Source organism: Pyrus communis, chromosome 11 (genome assembly GCF_963583255.1).
Source record: "Pyrus communis chromosome 11, drPyrComm1.1, whole genome shotgun sequence".
NCBI classification, from domain to species: Eukaryota; Viridiplantae; Streptophyta; class Magnoliopsida; order Rosales; family Rosaceae; genus Pyrus; species Pyrus communis.
The window spans coordinates 17,996,252-18,019,851 of record NC_084813.1 but is presented as its reverse complement, the minus strand read 5'-3'; the positions used below and the strand labels follow the sequence as shown (position 1 = coordinate 18,019,851).

At 37.9% G+C, this 23,600-nt stretch overlaps 2 protein-coding genes across 2 annotated transcripts; both read right to left on the bottom strand.

The window, feature by feature from the left end:
* Positions 1-10,258: 10,258 nt before the first annotated feature.
* Positions 10,259-11,969, bottom strand: LOC137709427 (7-deoxyloganetin glucosyltransferase-like). Its single transcript, XM_068448517.1, has 2 exons — positions 11,462-11,969; positions 10,259-11,190 (listed from the first exon to the last, which is right to left on the bottom strand). Exons 1-2 carry the CDS (start codon positions 11,949-11,951, stop codon positions 10,259-10,261), a joined length of 1,422 nt encoding a protein of 473 aa, XP_068304618.1. The 5' UTR covers positions 11,952-11,969.
* A 1,518-nt stretch (positions 11,970-13,487) lies between these two features.
* LOC137708472 (7-deoxyloganetin glucosyltransferase-like) lies at positions 13,488-15,773 on the bottom strand. The gene is made up of 2 exons (XM_068447556.1): positions 15,254-15,773; positions 13,488-15,038 (listed from the first exon to the last, which is right to left on the bottom strand). The coding sequence occupies exons 1-2, from the start codon at positions 15,759-15,761 to the stop codon at positions 14,116-14,118; spliced, it is 1,431 nt and encodes a 476-aa protein (XP_068303657.1). The 5' UTR covers positions 15,762-15,773; the 3' UTR covers positions 13,488-14,115.
* Between the last annotated feature and the right edge of the window lie 7,827 nt (positions 15,774-23,600).

Here is a 23,600-nt window from a genome sequence, read left to right as displayed (position 1 = left end):
AATCCCTAAAATCTGCCTTAACAAGAGGAAAAGCCAAAACCTAATTACAAGGAAAGAAGTTTCTACAAGCAACTAAGAAGGTTGACGAAAAGAGGTAAGGTGAATGACAAGGTATGGGAAGTCATGAAAGTAGGGTTAAGACCATCACTTTAGCCTATGACTTAGCTAAAGTGAGGATAACAACCCATACATACAAACCATCATTTAAGATCTTATACAAACCGGTTTCAATACACTCCCTCAAGCTGGATCAAGGGGATTGATTGATCCAAGCTTGCATAACAAACGCTGAAACTAAGTGGAGTCTAGTGCTTTTGTGAATAAATCAGCAAGTTGATCGTGGTTGCGTGTGAACACGGTGTCTATCACCTTGGATTGAACTTGAGCACGAATATAATGGCAGTAAACTTTAATATGTTTGGTCATTTCATGGAACCCAGGATTGGAGGCAACATGCATGGCAGCTTGGTTATCACAATACAAGGACATAGGTGCCATGCTTGTGAATCCGAGCTTGGAAAGAAGACCTTTCAACCATACCAGTTCACAGGTTGTTGCTGCCATGGCCCTACACTTAGCTTCTGCACTAGATCGAGCAATAACAGTTTGTTTCTTGCTCTTCCAAGTGACAAGATTCCCTTCGACAAATGTGCAAAAACCTATTGTGGATTTTAAATCAAGGGTATTTCCAGCCTAGTCAGCATCTGTGTAGGCCAAAATGTGATTTGATCCATTGTTCTTCATAATTATCCCCCTACCTACTGAGCCCTTGAGATATCGAAGTATTCTCTTGATGATTTCCCAATGAACTAAAGTAGGAGAGTGTGAACTGACTAGCTAGGCTAACTGAATATGAGATATCAAGCCTAGTAATGGTGAGATAAATAAGTTTCCCAACCATTTGATGATAAACACTGGCGTCCGTGAGAGGTTCACCTTTTTCATGCCACTAAAGCTTGCTAGCCAGGGTTGTCCGAGTTGGTTTACACTCCATCATGTTAGCTTCATCTAGAAGATCGAGAACATACTTTTTTTTATTCAAGAACAATCCCTTTGAAGAAGTAGCCACCTCAATTCCAAGAAAGTATTTCAAGGGGCCCAAGTCTTTAATGGCAAATTTTTGGTGAAGTGACTGCGTAAGCACCTTGATTTCACTCATATTGTCACCTGTAATAATTAGGTCATCAACATATCTAAGCACAACTAATTTGCCAGCAATACCAATTCGAACAAACAAAGAAGAGTCATCATGACTCTTTTTGAATCATGCAGCTTCAAGGACTGAACTAAGCTTCAAATACCAAGCTTGAGGGGATTGTTTGAGACCATATATGGCTTTGTGAAGTCTACAGACCTTGTTGGATTCCTTTTCTCTTAGATGACCCGTGGGCAACTTCATGTACACTTCTTTTTCAAGATCCCCATAAAGAAATGCATTCTTCACATCCATTTGGAATAGGGCCATGCATTATTGACTGCCACAGACAACAATACCCTCACAGTTTTCATTTTGGCAACTGGAGCAAAAGTCTCCTTGTAGTCAATGCCATAGGTTCGTGTAAAGCCTTGAGCTACTAACTGTGCCTTATGTCTCTCAGTGCTTCCATTGGAGTTGAATTTGGTCTTATACATCCACCTACTTCCCACTACCTTCTTGCCATTTGGAAGATCCACCACACTCCATGTCTGGTTGTCATGAAGAGCTTAGAGCTCTTTAGTCATAGCATATTACCACTTAGGCATGCAGGTGGCTTCATGAAAATTCCTTGGTTTGAAAGTGTGGGACAATTTGTTAAGGAAAGAAGCATGAGAATATGAGAATCTGTGATAAGAAATGGTTGCAGAGATAGGATGCTTTGCAATGTAAATAATGTACTTTTGTAACCTCACTGGTGGATGTCTATCTCGTGTAGGATTTCTTCTTGGTGCACTTATAGCTTACTGATTTGGTTGAGCTTCTGATGGTCCAGAGAAGCTCGGCACTGCATCACTTACACTTTCAGTGGGTTGAGAATTCTCAGTACTTATATGAGCAAGGGTGCCTTCAAGAACTTCTGCTGGAGTAGGCAGTGGAAATAGGTCCATAAGATCTTCCCTATTGGGATTAGTCTCCAAACCTTTGTGGAAGTAAGGTGAGTATTCCTGAAATCACACATCTCTAGAGGCTACCAGCTTCCCAGTGTTAAGGTTGTACATTTTGTAACCCTTTGGAGAACTGGAGTATCCCATAAACACATATTTGACAGCTCGAGGGTCGGGTTTATCACGATGGAAAGCTTGAATGTGCACATAACAAGTACAACCAAAGGTCCTAAGGTGAGACAAATCTATAGACCTGCCCTTCATTACTTCAAAAGGAGATTTAGTATTCAACACCCGAATTGGCAGTCTGTTAATGATGTAAGTGGCAGTGAGTAGAGCTTGAGACCAAAATTTCTTAGGAACATTCATTTGGATCATAAGTGATCGAGTCTTTTCCAATAAGTCTCGATTATTTCTCTCTACTACACCATTTTGTTGTGGCATACCAACACAGCTAGTTTGATGTAAATGCCATGATTGCTCAAGTAATTACTTATGTTATTTGAAGTGTACTTAGTGCCATTATCTGATCTTAACATATATAACTTAGATGAAAATTGATTGGTGATTAGATTGTGAAAGTCCTTAAAAGCATCAAACAAATCACTTTTAAGTTCTAAGAGATACAACCAGGTCACTCTAGAATAGTCATCAACAAATGTAACATAATATCTATACCCATCAAAGGATTTCACACAAAACGGACCCCAGATATCTGAGTGAACAAATTCAAAAAGTCTACTGGCTCTAGAATTAGAGGAGACAAAAGGGAATCTAGTGGCTTTTGACATTTGACAAGTTTCACACTCAAGTGTGTTTTTACAAAAAAGGGGAAACAACTTGGTCATCACAGGTTTTGAGGGATGGGTAAGGCGTTGGTGCCAGAGTTGGTGTTCCTAAACTTGACTTAAGTTGGCACTGAGCCTTTTGACAAAATTGGACTCTTTTGAAAGATAGTAGAGTCCATTTAAGAAGAACCCTTCACCAATCTTCTTCTAAGTAACTCAGTCCTGAAACACAACATTGTGAGGGGAAAATATGGCAAGACAGTTTAAAGTTTTTGTGATTTTTCCTATTGACAAAGGCTAAAAAAGAAAAGAAGGTACATAGAGAGTAATGGAATCAGTATGCTCACTCAACAATCTAATCTTTCATTTCCCTAGAATAGGTTCCCTTTTCCCATTTGCAACAGACACATGAATTGGATCAATAGTTTTTTGAAATTCATGGAGACTAAAGGGTTTAATAGTTATATGATTAGTGGCACAGGAGTTAATAATCCAAAAATCATGTGTAACATTTTGCATTAAGAGCAGTGGAAATGGCACTAATAATACCTGGAATATTGCCTTTCGATGTGCTCTCTGAGTTAGCCAAGAATCCAGCAAATTTCCCTAGCATTGCAGTAGGGTTTTCAGTCGTCACTTCATCAGGCTCACTGCTTCCTTGCTTCTTTTGAAGAAAAGCAGCAAACTCATTGATTAAGGATATGGGATTTGTTGAGAAATTGGCCATCCCATCAGTTGAGGAACAAGCTGAGTGAAATGCTTTCGGAGTGACTCTTCCCTTCCCATCTTTGATCATCATGCCTTCCCTATCAAACTTAGGCTTCAACTACGGATGAAGAATCCAACATTTTTCTCTCAAATGTCATTTCATGTTGCAATAAGAACATTTCCAGTGTGCCTTCTTCCCAAGCATCCAATCATCCGTTGCTTTGTGATTTGTCGTGAAAACCCTAGCCTCAGAGTTAGGTTTGGGCTTAACGTTCATCACTCTTCTCCGAGTTTCCTCTCTCTAGACAGCATGACACACACTGGTAAAGAAGAGCAACTCTGGAGTCATTAAAAAATGACTACACAAGTCTTCATACTCAGCTCCCAAGCTTGCCAAGAGTTGAAACACCTTGTTTTCATCAACCCTTTTCAGTAGCACAACGGAATCAGTCGTGTGTGGATGGCACATATCAAGTTCATTTTACATGGATTTCATACTTCCAAGGTGTTGAACAAATGAGAGGTCACCTTGCTTTAAACTAGCAACAATTCGCTCAATAGGGTGTTAATAGGTGATCGAATAACTGATGGTCTCAGCTAAAACTTTCGGATCTGAATGGTCTTCTTAAATGGGTTTGTCTGCTTTTAGAAATGATACCAAGTGTTGAAGGGTAAACACGAACCCAAACTTGATTAGAATGTCTTTCAATATCAGGAAGTGAATCCGAGATCACAATCGAAATCGATGTAAACCGAGACATCAGTCTAACGAAGTCCAGAATGAAGAATTATGCCAAGTGGTCGGAAGTATAGTCCTCGTGGACTGGTAGATAATATGCTGAGTGAGTTGATAGCAATTTTTGAAATGTCATCATAGTCTCCACGTGTATAAGGTGGTTTGTACAAGAAATCTATGGTGACATTCACCCATTTCTATTTGCATCCTCAATAGTCCCTGACAACCCAAGGAAATTTCTTCCCATCTCCAAACAGGGATATAAGAAATTGAGATAAGCCCGATGGCTTCCATCTCACCGCTTCCACTTACTTGTAAATCAGGCACCTACTCACATATTCAGCGATATCCCATACATACAACACCAGTAATAAAGCTGACAAAAACAGTGGTACAATTTAGTACTGACAACATGCATGGCATACACTGAAATATGAGCCTCATCAAGAATTTTCCTTTTTCACAGTTTCCTTACCCTTAGGCAAGAACAATTTGTTTCTTATCAACAGAGTTCCAATTCCTCAAACTTTCAAATCCCGTCTCATGTCATCCGACACTTGCTCCTTCAAACTCGCATTTTACTGAACAACCCTTGGGCTTCTTGCCCAAACTCTATCAAAACAAGTTTGACTTATAAGTGAGCCGACAATACTCACCGTGGATCGGATGCCAAAATAAAGCCAAATCCATGAAGGGAAAACAATAGTGAGACATGGATAGCTTGGATGGAGGTAAGCTGTCCATGGAATATTTGACTAAAAGCACCAGCTACGACATTTGCCTAACCAAGATGGTACTCAAAAGTGCAATCCAAAATCATCGATGAGCCCCATCCACCTATTTCGTCTAAAACTCAACTATTTCTATGTCAGAACACACTACAACTTCTTTGGTTAGAAATGATGCAAAACAAGAGACTTAAAACTCACCACTAACATCAAGAAAAGCAAGGGGGAGCATGAGTTAGACGATGTTCCAAACTCTAAAAAGTTTTGTTCCCAACTTTCGTCCCACATAAATTTCTACAAAGAAAATGTGTCATTAGTTTTTCAAGTAAGACGGTAACCACTGGCTCAAGGTCGAAGATAGGATGGTTTACCTCCTGCGGTTCCAACCATAAAGATGAACACGCATTACTCGATCATGTTGCATCAACATGCAGCCAGACATTCGATAACACATCATCATAGGATTGAAATTCATCGATGTCATCAAAAAGTGTAAGAACAATGATCAAGCGAGACAATATTTCCATTATCAGGAGCTTCGTTCACCTTCAACAACTCAACAAAATTGACTAGTTTCATAGCCAAGAAGGAGATCAGGCTATGCTCAAAGAATCGTTAAGAACTGCTGATAGAAAGTAACAAAATCAAGAATATTTCGCATTTCACGACACCTTGTGATGATTTTCAATTTCCAACGATCGTAACCTTTTTGGAAATTGATGAGAATGGCGTCTACTATAAAAGAGTCTCCCAAGAAAAGTATTTAGTCTAAACAAAGCCAACGCTAAAGGATTTGGTGTAAAACTTACTGTCGATGTTTGGTGAACTTGACCTTGGTGTTGGAGTAAGCGAGAAGGTTATCTATAGTACAATCACTGAGAAATCTTCAGATGGTCTACACGAATTCCCTCAGTGGCAACAAGTCCGAGAACATTGATTCGACCTTACCAACTAACACTTACTAAACACGACTATCAGTTACTCGTTTTCTCCAACTCGCACTTCAAATGTTTCGAGGAAATTCCATATAGATATGACTCTATCCGCCATTCTTAGGGAATGCATGTCACTGAGTAACTTCACTGTTTCAGATCTCCCACTTATACCACTAAGATTTCTCTGTTTCACAACACTCCTAGGTAGATACGACTCTGTCCGCCATTCCTAAGGATCGCATGTCGTAGAGTAGCATCACCGACTCTGATCTTTAGCTGGTTTTAACCAGACTTCTTCTCACTGAGGTTTTCTATTTCGCGTTACTTCAATGTAAATCCAACTCTACCCGCCATTCCTAGGGAATGCATGTCACAAAGTATCGATTTGTTGATGAGTCGTTCATCACTACAATTCGTCGCTGTTAAGGCATAATCCCGACACGAATTTTGTACTTCAAATAGAATGTGACAATTCAAACAAAAAAAGGTTTACACAACTGCACCAAAAGGCATCAAATCCGGAAACCGTGGCATCCAAATAATGTCAAGGCCGTCACACTACTACAATAACACAAGATCCTAAGTATGCTCTGAATAACTAGGCTTCGATACCAATCTAACACGCCTCGATCCCGGTGTCCAAAGGACAATGGGATGGCTATATGCTGGCTGACACCCGAGGGTGACGCAAGCCATTTATGAATGTATATGCTGATAACATGTAAAACATACATAAAAATTTCGCACATAACTATGCAACGTAATATTCAAATAAAACCTTTACAAAATAATATAATAATATTCAACTACCAACAAAATAATGGTGATGATGCATGACATGTTCAGAGCGTACTACTAATTAATATTACAAAGAAAGGGGTCCTACACCGAGAGGACTCAAAGATACCGATGCGGAAATGCCTTAACGTTGGGATTGTATGCCTTGATTCTAAGTCCTGAAGGGGCATAAAACAAAACATGAGAGGACCAAGTTTATATATAAGGAATACTAAAACAATTATTCTTCAACGTACTAACCCCCAAAGTTTATGAAAACTCATCTAGCATAATATGTAATAGGTTTTCCGAAGACCCTAGCATGCCATATAAACTTCATAAAACATACATTATATATAGTTTTCTTAGTAGCATCATAAAGGCATATACATATATATATATATATATATATATATAAATCTTCATTCACCCGAAGGCACTTCATCACCTGCCCGTAGGCATATATATATCTTCATTCTTCATTCACCCGAAGGCATTCATTCGCCTGCAGGCCCTACATCACCGGACCAAAGCCATATATAAATCTTCATTCGCCTATAGGCCCCTACATCACTTGACCGAAGCCATATATAGGTATCATTTTCCTATAGGCTCCTACATCACCCAACCGAAGCCATTTATTGATATCATTCGCCCGTAGGCATATATATAAGCACATAAATCATAAACATAATATTTCTAAAATATGTCTCATTAGTGCTCAATAGCTCAAACATCATATCATAAATCATGTTCATGGTATATAATCATAAATCTTTCAAAGAACATAAATCTGATAAAGCATGATATTTCATAAAGCGTAAATCCGTTTTACTCATAAACGTTTTGTAAAATGTAGTCATAAAATCATGCTTTTCATGTATGCATTTCTTGTAATTAAATGATGCATTTTGGAAGGGGTCCACTCATAGATACTCCGTTGCTGAAGAGCCGTTCGAACTAGGAAGGATGAAAACACCACTAACAAACACACCTAAGCACATAAAAGGACCAATTAATAAAACTTTACTCAAACGATTGAATTTGGGAAGATGGAGTGCGGATTTGGAATCAGAACATCGAAATTAGTTTAGGAGGGGTCTCGGCCGAAACCCCAAAAAGTCAACCCAAAATCAACGTTGACTGGTCAATGGTCAACGTTGACCAGAAGTCCAGGTTGACTCAGCCGAGCCAAGCCGGTCAAAGTGCTGAGCTAGCTGGAGCTCACCGGAATCTGGGATTTTTGGCCAGAAGTTTGGACAATTTTCAAAGCTTCGTAACTCACTCATTTCTTAACCAAATTCGACCCATAATATATCAAACGAAGCTAGGAAAGTGAAGAATAAGATTATACCTATTTGGAAGCCTAATGGTTGCCAGAGATGACCAGAAAATTGCTTGAAAGGTGACTGGTACACAGGCAAACTGGAAAACTCACTAGAAACTAGGTAAACTTTAAACATTCATAACGTCTTCAATACTCAACGAAATCTAGTGATTCAAGAACAAAAATTATACTTCTTGACGAGATGAAGAGAATGGTACCTTGCAAGACAGCTAACTCGACATGGTTTGATCGGAAAACGACTTGAAAGTGGCAATGCTTGCTAGAAAAATGGGAAAGCTTCCCCCGTGCGATTCCTACATCCAAACATCACCAAAAATTCCCAAAACTACTCCAAACATAACCGAGATACAATCTACAACTTTTGGATGAGGTTTGAGGCTTACCTTCGCCGGAGAACGTGGAAACTCGTCGGAAAACTCGATGAATAGTGAATGCACTGTGTAGTGAGTTTGGAAGTGTTTGGAGGGTTCTCCTTTAATTCGGAGTTCACCAGGGTGATGGTGGGGATGTTGTTGTCATTGTCGTGTTGTTTGTTTGTGTGAGAAGCCCTTGGAAAGAGTGGTTTGAAAGAGAGCTGAGAGTGTCGAGAAAGAGAGAGATGAAAGAGTTGTGAGAGGGAGAAAGAGTGTTTCAGACAAAAGAAAGAGGAAAGAGGTCACGGGGAGGGAAAAGGGAGGAAACATGTGAGCCCTAGTGGCTCACAAAACAAGGTTACTAAGGACGAAACACGAAAAATATCCGAAAATCGTTCGATGTTTCGAAACGTAAAAACTTCGTTATAAATCCAATTTCGAATCCGTTTGCGCCTACACGTTCGTGGTGATGAATACATAAGAATAAGTTACAAAAATTAGGAATACGTGTTTTGACGAGATGGTCAACGAAAGTCAACTCAAGGGTAATTTGGTAGTTTCATAAGTCCGATAATACAAAATACGATAAATCAGGGACAAGGTTTCACACTGGGAATCCCACTCCTTATTTTGGAGGAATTGGACTCCCTACATGAGGGAGGTATTTTAATTCATGGACATCTGAGGAATCTCGAATGGATTTTTTCTACCAATTATAACCTCACTTATTTCTTATTATCCCAAGATTGTCCTTCATTTGACACTTATCCAGCATTGCTCATTCTTCATCTCTGTCAACACCACACCCTCGGCAGTGTATGGCCACATCACATACCTAGCCTAATCTCCACTTGTTTCACCGAATTGCTGGACTCTTACCTGAATTCGATCGTTGCACTTTTACCTGACGTAGTGGACCGAGATCAAGATGGTGACAAGACCGCTCCGCTCTAGACCATGAATGGCCTAGCTATGGGGCAATGGCTATGGAGGCATAAAGGGGTGGAAGATAAAGACAGGGCAAGGAAAGGGAGGGATGGGTAGAGGGTTATGCGACTGGGAAGAAATACCTTTAAGATGAAAGGGAGCCGTGGGAAAGATGGACAAGTGGGGGATGGATGAAAAAACCATCTTTTAATAAACAAATAAATAAAACTTTCTCTCAAAAAATAAACAAATAAAACATGTTTAAATATTTTTATATAGATGAATTTAATTAATAAATTTAATTTAATTATTTAGTATGAAAATAATTTATTTATGTAAAGGCAATTTAGTAATCTACCTAGTTTTAATTCCGATTGAAGTGAATTAGTAAACAACTTATATAGACTCAAACATCTTTCCTACTCCGATTCCAGACAGTTTTAGTAAACCAAGAATCTGATTTTGATTCTACCTCAGTTTTAGCAAACAACTTCAACAAGAATCTGATTCTGATTCCACCTCATTTCAATTCCTCCTCAATCCAATTCCTCCTCAATTCAATTCCTCACAATCTGATTACGGATTAGTAAATGCCCTATAAGTGGTTTCTCCTTTGATGATGGAGATTTTCTTTGAGAAATTCAATACCTTCTTGTATCTTTCAGTAATTAACTTTAGACGTTCTCAAACCATAGAAGAAAATAATCATGTGTCCCTAAGTGTACATACTCTGTGTCTGCATCTATCGTCAAGTGACCCAGACAAAGTAAATATTGGTACATAAGATAAAACTTATATCTAGATAAAACTGAAGACGGTAACAAAATAAAATATACCTAGCTAGTCTTTGAACAAATAACTTCTTATCCAAAACATCTAGCTTTTTCTTAATTGCATTTGATTCACTAATTTCTCTAAGTTTGTGGATGAAGAACCATGTGGACCAGTGGCTTCTTCTGCCAATGTCTTCCACTCGATGGCCTTATTCTTCATTTTCTTCCCCTTCTCTCCCTCCATTAATTCTCTGACAAGCTTCTCCAGTTCATCTCTCTTCACTTTATTATCAATCTCCATACCAATGCCCCATTCTTTGCAACTATAGTGGCAGTTGGTTTGCTGATCAGCAAAGAATGGCCAACATAACATAGGCACGCCTGCAGACACACTCTCTATTGTCGAATTCCAACCGCTATGTGTTAAAAATCCTCCAACTGATGGATGGTTAAGCACTTGTTCTTGTGGGCACCAACCTGCTATTAGACTTCTTTCCTTAGTTTCATCCACAAACTTAGGTGGTAAAATTGCGGATTCACCGATGATCAAGTCAGGCCTAATTACCCAAAAGAAAGTAAGCTTGCTATTTGCAAGACCCCAACCGAACTCCACAAGTTGTTCCGATGTCATTACCGTTATGCTGCCGAAATTCATATAAACAACTGAGTTTGGCTCCTTATCATCAAGCCATTTGAGGCACTCAGTTTCTTCCCTCCATAGACTGTATCCCAAGGACTTCAAAGGGTGTTGTGGTATCTGATTGAGAAGTAATTGAAGAGGGCCAATGGCGTATACAGGTGGAGACATAGACAAGAGAGCATCCAAAACATCTGGCTCCAATGCATCAAAAGTATGTACAATGACTGCTGAGGCTTCATGAACTTGACCAATTACTTCAAGGACGCCAGTGAAAATTTCATCATTGGGATCTGTTGTTAAAAAGTTATTTGGGAGATCCCTTAAACGGATATTTTTCATTCCTGGAATCCAATCTATAACCTGGTCTAAAAATCCATTTACGAAACAACTCTCATCTGCACAATTAGCACCCACACGATACTTGAACATTAATGAAAGTTCATTAATTTGCATACTTAGAAAATTAAAGAGCAAATCTCATGGACCATAATTTCACTTTTTTACTAATGCAACAACTTTCGTTGGTGAACTTTGAACTCACACCTCCTCCAACAGAGTGGAAACTGGGTGCTACTAGAGTAGTCACTAGCGACGCAATTGTTGATTGGCAAAGACCGAAGAGAAACTAATACTAAAATTAAAGATTAGTTTCTTCAATTGTTTCACCTTTGAGTGGTGCAAGTCCTTTTTCCACCAAAGCAGGATATTGCTTAAACGCCATGAAGCTGCTTGCTGCAAAAGTAAAGAAAAGTGTGATGGGGATGCCAAGTTGTTTGGCAGCAGGAGTTGTGAAAGGCATGAAACCATCCGAAACAATGCAGATCACTGGATTTTCATTGTTCAGTTTTGTGACGAGGTCTAGAAAAGGTGCCAAGAACTTATTCCTGATGGAATCAGCGAGCAAATTGAGGTCTTGGGTGGCATCTTCATTCGAATCTGGAAGGCTATCGGGAATCGTTTCAAACCGAAAATCCGACAAGCCATCTAGGGAGTTGGGTCCAAGAGATTTAAGTAAGCGCCTGTGGTTGAACTCTGTGTTGATAATGGTTATGTGAAAGCCTTTATGGTGGAGGAGCTTTGCCAATTTGAGCATTGCCTTTAAGTGACCCTGAAGTGGAACAGGCACACAAACAGCATGAGGTTTATTAGAACCCATCTTACTTTGTGTGTAAATTTCTGATAATGATGAATGTTTATAATGTTTGCATTTTATAGGTTAGGACAATGAGTTCTACAAAGAGTCCCATGCACAAGAATTTTGGCATGACTATTATAATAAATTAATAATCATGGATTATAGTAAACAAAAATAAGTTACCAACTAACAATTTTGTTACCTTGGTGTTTGGAGAATATCAGGGTCAGGCGTGTCAGTAAACAAAAATAAGTTACCAACTAACAATTTGAAAGAGTCAACGTTTGAGGATACAAACTTGAATAGAGTAGTTTGATCAAATTCACTATTCATATAACTCTCACAAAAGGTGAAAATGTGTTTCGGAAGTTATACCCATGTAAACTCAAATCATATTCAAATACAATAAGACTTGTTTCTTTTAAAATTATAACTGATCATCCATCTAATCTGACTGTCATACTCAAATTTCTAACCTTTGAGACAAGTAGATGAAGAACGTCCAACTTGATGAGAAAATCGGTACACAAATTTTACGAAGACTAAACTGTCATTACATACATGTCCAATATGAATGGAGTAGCAAGTAAAAACATGAAGAAAGGACGGGCATAAGCAATCAAAATTATTTTTAGAAAGAGAATAAAAAAAAGGCCCTGTAAACTAGAGTTTCTTTGCTAAAATTACATGACAAGATGACAAGGCCGGCTGGTTGGAATCTTCAAACAGAATTCGTGATTATCAAAAAGCTTGTTGAGAGTATTAATAAGATACTTGATAATGAAAGTTCAAATTTTTCTCTTATCAAGAAAAGATTAAAGTTCAATTCTATCCCGGATCTTACGGTAAATTTCAGGCCGTTTTGAAAATGTGTTTTCAAAACTAAAAACAGCTTTAAATTATCAGCTCGCCGGATCTTTTTCTTGAGGATCTGGGGAATCTTGTAATCATATCTATTCATCGTACATTATGCGGTTAGTTTTCATTAGGTGCTATTTATATTTAATTTAAAATTTAAAATGATTTATGACCGCACAATGTACGGTGAACGGACATAATTACAAGATCTCCGGATCCCCAAAAAATTAGTCTTGAAGACCCACCCATAAATCTCTTACATTGGTGCTCCCAGTTGCACAAGAAATTGCAATCGAAGACAAATTAGCAGTGATAAGTTGCATTAGTGCTCTATCATGCATCTTCAAAACCTTAAACTCATCAGATTCAACTCTGAAATTGGAACTAGTGGATACAACCTCTGAATCAGCAGAACCTGAAGAAGAAAACTGAGAGGGACAAGGATTTGATCCATCCACAAAATCCATAATGCCATACCCTTCGAGCATCAATTTCATCTGAAAATGCCATTGAAGATAGTTGGTATCATCCAACTTAGCAGCAACAGATGAAAAAAATATTATGAAAATTATGAATATTATGCTTTGGTTGATTTGCTATTTTACGCATGTCCTAGGGAGATCGTGAAAGAAAATAGGCAAGGTTTTGAAGAAATCGTTTTACGCATGACTTATTAGTTGATTTGCCTACTGCCTAGGCCACCCCCTTGATCATGAATTTCAAAAAGTAATTCATTGATTAGTAGATTTGCAAACGAAAAATCAGTTGAGCAAGGCAGAAAGACAGCACTTGATCACTAGTTCACGACTGTCCCCTTATTTAATAGAGAAAGAGAACTGCTTTACAATAATGTAAGAATTAAAACTGGGTAGGAAACATATATGCTTTACAATAATTCGGTTTGTCATTTACCTTCAAAACCAAAGCCGACTGATAATTACGAAAGATGCTTTACAGAATCACTTTTGTTTTACGTTGCCGAAATATTACTTTACCATCTAAATTGTCATTGGTTACATGCACTTGTTCTTCTATTCCTGTTAATAGTGCTGGAGTATTTATCCAAATTTCGATAGGAAATCGATGTTATCTTGTATCTTTGGCAGGAGAAAATCTTATGTGCCACAATGTATGATCCCAGTGACAGGGTAGAATCGCATACATAGCAAATAATGTATAACATTAAAATGTTCAACCCGAAATTAATATCTAGACAAAATTGAAGATGGTGGCAGGCTAAACATGTTGCCAATTCATCGAACCAATAACATCTAGGAATGCAGTGCATGTTTCTTGGTTGTTCTTGTGCAGAACATCTAGACTTTTCTTACAATTGAAATTGATTCACTAATTTTTCCAAGTTTGCAGATGAAGAACCGTGTGGACCATTGGCTTCCTCTGCCAATTTCTTCCACTCCATGGCCTCATGCTTCATTCTCTTACCCTTCTCTCCTTGCATCAGCTCTCTAACAAGCTTCTCCACTTCATCTCTCTTCACATTTTTATCAATCTCCGTACCAATGCCCCATTCTTTGCAAGTACAGTGACAGTTTGTTTGTTGATCAGCAAAGAAAGGCCAACACAACATGGGCACTCCTGCAGACACACTTTCCATTGTCGAATTCCAACCGCTGTGTGTCAAAAATCCTCCAACTGATGGGTGGTTAAGGACTTGCTCTTGAGGGCACCAACTCGCTATTAGACTTCTTCCTTTAGTTTCATCCACAAACTCAGATGGAAAAATTGCTGATTTACCAATTACCAAGTCAGGCCTAATTACCCAGAAGAAAGCAAGCTTGCTCTTTGCAAGTCCCCAGCCAAACTCCACAAGTTGTTCCGGTGTCATGACCGTTATGCTGCCGAAATTCACATAAACAACCGAGTTTGGCTTCTTATCGTCCAGCCAGGGGAGACACTCAGCTTCTTCTCTCCACAGACTGTATCCCAAGGACTTCAAAGGATGTTGTGGCATCTGATTGACAAGTAACGGGAGAGGGCCAATGGCGTAAATGGGTGGATACATACTTGAGAGGCCATCCAAAACATCTTGCTCCAGTGCATCAAAGGTATGTACAATAATTGCTGAAGCTTCATGAACTCTACTCATTACTTCAAGGATGTTGTTAAAAATTTTGTCATTGGGATTTGTTGTCACAAAGTCGTTGGGGAGATCCCTCAAACGGATATGCTTCATTCCTGGAATCCAATCTATTATCTGGTCTAAAAAGCCATTCGTGAAACTGCTCTCATCTACAAACACCCAAGCAATACTTAATTAATAAAATTAAAAATAAAATCATAGGCATGTTTACGAAATTAAAGAGCAACTCTCTTGAGAATTTTTTTATTTACCAATGCCACAACTATCGTCCATGAACTTTAGATCAATTGGTCACTGGCGGTGGTATATTGATTAAAAAAGAAATATCAAATAATAACGAAATTATACACTGCTAATTCTTTACCTTTAAGCGGTGCAAGTCCTCTTTCCACCAAAGCAGGATATTTCATATAGCCCATAGAGCTGCTTGCTGAAAAAGTAAAGAAGAGTGTAATGGGAATGCCAAGTTGTTGAGCTGCAGTGGTTGTGAAAGCCATGAAACCATCTGAAACAATGAGAGTAACTGGAGGAGTAGTACGGTTGAGTTTCTTTATGAGGTCAAGAAAAGGTGCCAAGAAATTGTTTTTGACGGAATCTGCAAGCAAATTGAAGTCTTGGGTGGAATCGTCATCTCTATCCGGAAGGCCATCTGGGATTGTTTCAAACTGAAAATCATCAGGCAAGCCGTCAAGGGAGTCGGGTCCTAGAGATTTAAGAAAGCGCCTGTGATTGAACTCGGTGTTGACATAGGTTATACGAAAACCTTTATGGTGGAGAAGTTTTGATAATTGAAGCATTGCCTTTATGTGACCTTGTGCCGGAACCGGGATACAAACAGCATGAGGCTGATTAGCTTCTCCTACAGAAACCATCTTGGATTCTGTGTTTGCCTATTTGTTTGCTTTGCAGTGCTTGCACAAATTTCGACTATTTATAGTGCTTGTGGTCTACTTTTCAAATGATCTTGTTTGAATAAAGAAAAATAAGTAATCTAAGCTGAATAAGTTGTCAATTGTGTTTTGATTTGTATAAGAATTTTATAGGTCAAAAAAGAGAAGCGTAGCTGAAGGAGATGAAGAAGCAAAGTTGAACTGGGCTCTTCGGATGGTCCTTCTACCTGTTTTTCTTTCTTTCTTGTCTAACTCGGGCTCGTTTGCATGTGCTTTTGAAAAAGCCAAAAACACTTCCAAATAAGTAAATGCATTTCAGTTTGAAAAAATGGTCATTTGGCAAATATTTCTACGGATCGGATCGTTGAAATACATTACAAAATGGATCTCACACTGTATGTAAAAAAATGTGTTAAAAAAGATCGTGCCATGGTTCCGTCCCCAAAAAATGTGAAACAAAAATAAGTTACCAACTAACAATTTGAAAGGGTCAACGTTTGAGGATACAAATTTGAATAGAGTAGTTTGATCAAATTCACTATTCATATAACTCTCACAAAAGGTGAAAATGTGTTTCGGAAGTTATACCTATGTAAACTCAAATCATATTCAAATACAATAAGACTTGTTTCTTTTAAAACTATAACTGATCATCCATCTAATCTGACTGTCATACTCAAATTTCTAACATTTGAGACAAGTAGACGAAGAACGTCCAAATTGATGACAAAATCGGTACACAAATTTTACGAAGACTAAACTGTCATTACATACATGTCCAATATGAATAGAGTAGCAAGTAAAAACACGAAGAAAGGACGGGCATAAGCAATCAAAATTATTTTTAGAAAGAGAATAAAAAAAAGGCCTTGTAAACTAGAGTTTCTTTGCTAAAATTACATGACAAGATGACAAGGCCGGCTGGTTGGAATCTTCAAACAGTTGCTAAAATTACATGACAAGATGACAAGGCCGGCTGGTTGGAATCTTCAAACAGAATTCGTGATTATCAAAAAGCTTGTTGAGAGTATTAATAAGATACTTGATAATGAAAGTTCAAATTTTTCTCTTATCAAGAAAAGATTAAAGTTCAATTCTATCCCGGATCTTACGGTAAATTTCAGGCCGTTTTGAAAATGTGTTTTCAAAACTAAAAACGGCTTTAAATTATCAGCTCGCCGGATCTTTTTCCTGAGGATCTGGGGGATCTTGTAATCATATCTGTTCATCGTACATTATGCGGTCAGTTTTCATTAGGTATTATTTATATTTAATTTATAATTTATAATGATTTATGACTGCACAATGTACGATGAACGGACATAATTACAAGATCTCCGGATCCCCAAAAAATGGATCCGCCTTTTCCTCAGAAGTGCTTCTGACAATATTTGGTAAAAAAAAAATTAGGAACATAGAAAAGCTTTTGGTTACCTAAAACACAATTGCAATTTTGTTAAAATTATCGATACTTTTCTAATAGAAGTGATTTTACTCAAAATACATTTGAGCATAAGTCCTCTAAAAGAAGTATTTTGGAGCGGACTTTTATTTCTCCATCTTTTTATTTTTCATTATAATCATAGTTATCTAAATGTATCAAATAAATTAACAGTGTAGATACTAAGTAGTATATTCAGGATGAACCGTCCATGTATTTAATATATTTGGATGACTATGCAAACTCTAATTTGAATAATTTTTGCAGAGATAATCTTCAAATGACTAAACAAACTCTAAGTCAAATGCTATTTCGGCCTAGCAGTCTGCTAAAACAGAAACAAACCTTTTGACCAAGTCCCTACCCTAAGAAGTTTTACACTTCCCTTCATTTGTAGAGGACCCTCACTAGCTATGTCTCAATTCTTAGTGTGATTTCTTGTTTGCAAGGGAATGGCGACCATGGGAACACAACAATTCGTATGTTACTCATAATTTTAAAGGCTTGAAAGCTTTTGCTCATGCCGCCCCTATTTTCTATGCATTTTAGCACAATATTTGTAGATAGAGTAAAGTTTGGGAGATCAAATTTTTAAATCAAATTTGTCAATCAATTGATGTGTCATGAATAAAAAATAAGCACATTAATCAACAATTAAGTAATAATCTAATCATCACTATTCACAACATTTGATTTACAAAATTTGATTTATAAATTGAATCTTTATAGCATTACCCTTGTAGATAACTTCGTGGATTATTATTGCACAAGCCAAAAAAGCGAGGGTAGGTATTGAGTCATAATTAAGTTGTCGCATGGGTTAGCTCAAATGGCGAAGTTGAGTGAGACTTGAACCTTTTGCTAATTAATCACATTGAACTTCGACAATATGGTGCAAATTAAGTATTTTCCATCATTTCATTATTTTTGTCACAAAACCTAGTGATCGACCTAAAGTCACATGTCTAATCACAAAGCTAGGTTAGACGTCAACATATGACTTAAACAACCTCAAGTTAGATCAATCTGGATTCTATCTGGATTCTCTTTGTGAGGATTCTAGGAATCCGTGAATCATATATGTTCACTGTACATCATGCGATCAGAAATTATTTTAAATATTTTAATTTAAAATTAAATACAAACCAAAGTACGTGACAAAAACTGACCACATGATGCATAATGAACAGACATGATTTACGAATTCTCAATATCCTTACCAAAAGGATCTGGGATCCTGTTGGCCTTAAGATAGCTATATATAGTGCTTGTGATCTATAAAATTGATAGAAAATAATATAAAATTGAATGAAACAAAGGAATGGGTCCTACACCACGAGGACTCGAAGATGCCGATGCGGAAGTGCCTGGACGTCGGGATTGTATGCCTCGATTCTAAGTCCTGAAGGGGGCGCAAAACAAACATGAGTGGACCAAGTTGATATATATACACATAGTAAAACAGTTATCAACGTACTAACCCCCAGGTTTTATGAAAACACAATTATAATGCTAAACATAGGTTTTTCCGAAATCTAACATGCCATGTAATGTCTCAAAATGTATTTTGCATAAATAATAAACACTAGTGAAAGTCCGATAACTCTTCAGGACCTATGCCGGTTCCCTGTCTTTGAGCAGACAGTCAGAGGAAAATACACTTCAGGCTCCATGCCGGCTTCCCGTCCCTGTACTAAATAGCTAGAGGAAACACACTCCAAGCCCTATGCCAACCCCAAACTGTCGCCCGGGACGGACCAGATCTATCCCTACGTCCCGTAGCCGAAAGGACCACTAGGTAAGTACAAAACCAGTTAACATATATATATTGAAAATCAACTTCATAGTATAAATTCATCCATCATCTATACTATAAAGAGGTGTTCTAAACACGTTCTAAATATCATATCGTCATCCATCAGAAATTCTATAAGAACATGGGTTATAGGAAAAATAGTAATAATTCAAACTAGACTCAGTAAGAATCTTATCTCGTAAAACGTTCGTAAAACATAATCATCAAATCATGCTTTTCATGTATGCATTTATACTATCAAAACATGCATTTTTAGAAGGGGTCCACTAACAGTACTTCGTCGTCGAAAAGTCACGCTATCTAGCGAAGAAGGAAACGTCACAGATAAACGCCCCTAAGCACATAAATGGTACATTTATTCAAACTCTACTCGAACGACAGAATTTGGAAAAACGAACATCAGAAACGGGTTCAGAACGTCGAAATTAGCCTAGGAGAGGTCTCGCACGAAAACCCAAAAAGTCAACGGTCAAAGTCAACGTTGATCGTTGACCGGTCAAAGTCAAAGTCAACGCTGACCGTTGACTGGGTCCGGGTCAGCAGGTCAAACGGGTCTGGGCTTGGATCTGGATTGGGTTAAAGGGTTTAGACTTGGGTTGGATCCGGGTTTGGGCCTAAAGGGTTTGGGTCTAATGGGTTTAGGGTTAACAGGCCGAAGGCCCTAAAGGAAACGGCCCAAAGGCCTTTAAATTAACAAAACCAAAATAAAAATAATAAAAAGGTTGGGTTGGGCTGCCCAGGGTTTTGGGCTTGGCAGGAAAGGCCCAAAGGCCTTGGGTTTGGTGGTTCGCCGGATTCTAAGGAAGAAAAAGGTCGGATTTCGGCCGGATAATTCCCAAGCTCCGATGGAGCTCAAAACTCAACCAAAACATGTCATTCAATATACCAAATTGAAGCCCCGAAGGTAAGGAATCGAAATATACCCTTGGTTCCCGTCATCGTGGCCGGAGTTGGCCGGAAAACAACCTGGAAGCCACGGGTGTCCGCCGGAAACTGGGTAAGATTCAAATGAGTATAACTTCTTCAATACTCAATGAAATTGGGTAAAAAAAAAAAAGGAAAGTTGTAGTACTCAGCGAGACGAAGATATTGATACCTTGCACGCCGGCCAACTCGCCATGGTTTGGCCGGAAATTTCCTCGAAGGGGTGGTGCTCGCTGGAAAACTGGGAAATGTCTCTGAGGTGGTTTCTTCATGGTTTGACGTCCAAAACACAACCACGGGGTCAGAACAGAATTATAGGGATGAAAAGAGAAGCATTTGAAGTGTTTTGAGGCTTACCCAAAACAGCAGAACGAGGAACTCGTCCGAGTTTCTCTGTGTTCCACAGAGACGAAGAGGGAGAAAGAGCTAACGTGGTGATGATGGTGATGTTGTCGTCGTTGATGAGGTGTGGGCATGGGTGTGTGTGTGTGTGCGTTCTTGTCGGAGAAAAGAGCATCGAGAGGGGGGAGTAACAGAGGGAGAGTACGGGTAGAGAAGAGAGAGTGAAGGAGAGGAGAGAGAGACTTTTCAGAAGAAAAAAAAAAAGAAAAGGGAAAGGGAACCGGGGGACAAAACAGGGGGTGGGCCCCTTGAGCTCACCAATTAAGACTCAAAAACAATTTTAAAAAAGAAAGTATCCCCCAAACTTAGTGAAAATATAAAAATACCCTTTTTCTTCCGTAATTCCCGGGACGGGTTGTTACAACAGGTGCAAATGAGGGTTCTGGTAAGTGGGTTTGCGAGTGTTGTCAAGTATCCACGCCGGGTGATTGATGGTATGAGTGAGAGGAGTGTTGAGAGTTGGAATTCGCTGTTTGCTGGCTATCTATGGTGTCTGGAATTCGCTGCTTAAGCGCTATGTATGGTGTCTGGATATTGATGGTGTGCAAAGAATTATTATGAGATGCTGGAGAGGAATGTTGTTTCATGGATCAGCATGATTGTGGGGTGTGCTTAGAATGGGAGGTATAAGGAAGCTTTGTCTTTGTTTGGTCAGATGAGGAGGCCTAGTGTGGAATTGAATCAGGTGGGCACCATTATCAGCCTATGCCGAAATAGGGGACTTGAATTTGGGAAGGTGGATTTACTGGCACATTGAAGAGCGATTGTAGACAAGTCCCAGCCATTGTTGGCGACTCTGTACAATGCACTCATACAAATTTATGACAAGTTGTTAATTAGAGGTTATTTTAGGAATAATAGTGAGTGTGGAAATAACGTTTTAACTTTTTAACTTTATATGTTGGGTGAAATTATAATGTAGGTGGAGAAATAGGACGATGAGGTGGGTCTAGTAGCACTCTAATTAGTTTTGTACAATTTTTATTTTATTTTTTTTATAATTAGTGCCTCACAATGGACTAACAATAATGTGATTTAATCAATTGTTTAATAATATTTTTTTTTTTCTATTTTTAAACATGTTCAAAATATCTTAAGAGGTGGGTAGTGCTGGTTATAAAAAAAAGTTTTTTGCACTCTCATAATAATGTGATTCAATTAGTTGTCAAATGATCGTTTTTTTTTTCTTTTTTTTTTTTGAACAAATGATATTATCAACATTAAGAGGGAGAGTGTGGGCTTAGCCTCACAATAGGCTATTAATGATGTGAATCAATCAGTTGTTTATTAAATATTATTTTCTCTATTTTTAATGTAAATTCAATAGAATGTAGATGGAAATTGAAAAATCGATTTTATTATGTGAAGTCAGCTGCTTTGATTGGTTTATGAGGGGTTTATTGTAGCATGGTCTAATATTATTAATTTAGTCCAAATATTTAACTTTCTTTTTGTCATAAAAGAAAAAAAAATATTGAAGCAATTCATGCATATTGAACCAATTCTAGTATGGCCCTAAGTTTTTGCAATAAAATCAATTTGCAAGATATAGAGTAACCAAAATTCTTTATGAGTACATGCATGGTTTGGTAAATTTCTAATGTGGGATATTTCTTCGTTTTCTCACACATTTCCTTATGCATGGAGAATTTTGAAGCTCAATACGTGAATAACCAAGTGACACGAAATACGTATAGCGGTTGGACCATATGTGAGCCAACATTCTCTAATTCCATGAATCACATACAAAATTTGTTGAAATTCCGATAGGGGACACTTCTTCACATCCTTTCATTCCTATTCTTATCTTCACGCTAGTACGGGCAGTAAAATAACCTTGTTTGAAGAATCTTGAATGGAGTGATCCAAATTAAATAACTAGTCAATTATCTTGTAATAAAATTTTCATTGGTTACCCTTTGGATTTATTTGTAGGTCAAAGAATATTGCTGCAGTGACAGAAGAGCATAACTATGTAATTACAAGGAATGCAGAATAAAAAAGACAAAGTTTTGAAGAAAGTTATTTGGGGCTTTTGATTGGCCGAAGTAGGATTGGATTTGGCTATCTAAGACCAATTTCAATTTAATTAACAACTGAATAATTTGAGATCATACCTTCTTTATATAATTTTTTTTTAACAAACGATATATCTATACTAAGAGAATAAGGAAGTGGGACAAGCCCTATAATGGGCTAGGCTTAGCCCACTCTCCACTCCATTAGTGCAGATAATATCGTTTGTTTAAAAATAAATTAATAAATAAAAAATAAAAATAAAAATGAGCGAGAAGTTTTAGGTTCGATTCTCGTCAAAGACAAATTTGAACCACATTATTCCTAGCCCATTGTGAAGCTTAGCCTACTCTCCTACACCCTTAATGTAAATAATATCGTTTGCTAAAAAAAATCAATAACATAAATGAAATAAATCGAACGCAAGCTCCACTAATCCAAAGTAATCTTTATAATTAGTCCAAACGAAGTCAACCTGATGGATCAACTTTGACAAAGGTAATATGAAAACATCTACTGTGCAGGAGTTTTGCAAATTTAAGCATTGCCTTGATATGGCTTCGCGTCAGAACTGGAATGCAAACAGCGTGAGGCTTAGTAGCTACTGTTGTGGCTGTTGAGAATTAATCTTATATTGATAAGAGGAGAGACCTTGCATATGTTTATAAGTAGTTAGGCTACTCTTCATATTGTTGATTTGTTTTGTAATGGAACCTCAACTTTTTTCATGGTATTAGAGCAAGTTGGCTCACACGTGAAGGCCAACGGCAACACATGTTTCACGCCACCCAATTCATGTTGTCCACGTGTTTGGCTTGAAAATTCGCATGCTCCACATCACCCAATTCGTGTTGTCCATGTGTTTGGCTTAAAAATTCGTCATACGTGAGGGGCCGTGTGAGAATGTAAAAGTAAAAGAGTCTCACACTGGTGAAAAGAAAAATCTTGTAAGGACTTATAAGAGGTTGGACTACTTTCCATATTTATAATTGGTTTTATGGTATAACCTCAACTTTCTTTAGAGTGTAGGAGTAGGTTGTTCCACGTGTGAAGCTCAACGGCCACACGTGCTCCACGTCACCGAGTTATGTTGTCCACGTATTAGGCTTAAAAATTTGTCCACGTATCAATTGTTTATTAAATATTATTTTCTCCATTTTTAAAGTAAATTCAATAGAACGTAGATGGAAATTGAAAGACCGATTTTGTTATATGAATTCAA

What these genes read in the sequence shown, in the direction of transcription:
- LOC137709427 (XM_068448517.1), bottom strand. Translation starts at nt 11,951, where the DNA reads ATGGGTTCTAATAAACCTCATGCTGTTTGTGTGCCTGTTCCACTTCAG. An exon ending in AGGACTTGCACCACTCAAAG is followed by an intron (nt 11,191 to 11,461) that starts GTGAAACAATTG and finishes CTAATTGTGCAG; the next exon opens with ATGAGAGTTGTTTCGTAAAT.
- LOC137708472 (XM_068447556.1), bottom strand. Translation starts at nt 15,761, where the DNA reads ATGGTTTCTGTAGGAGAAGCTAATCAGCCTCATGCTGTTTGTATCCCG. An exon ending in AGGACTTGCACCGCTTAAAG is followed by an intron (nt 15,039 to 15,253) that starts GTAAAGAATTAG and finishes GGGTGTTTGTAG; the next exon opens with ATGAGAGCAGTTTCACGAAT.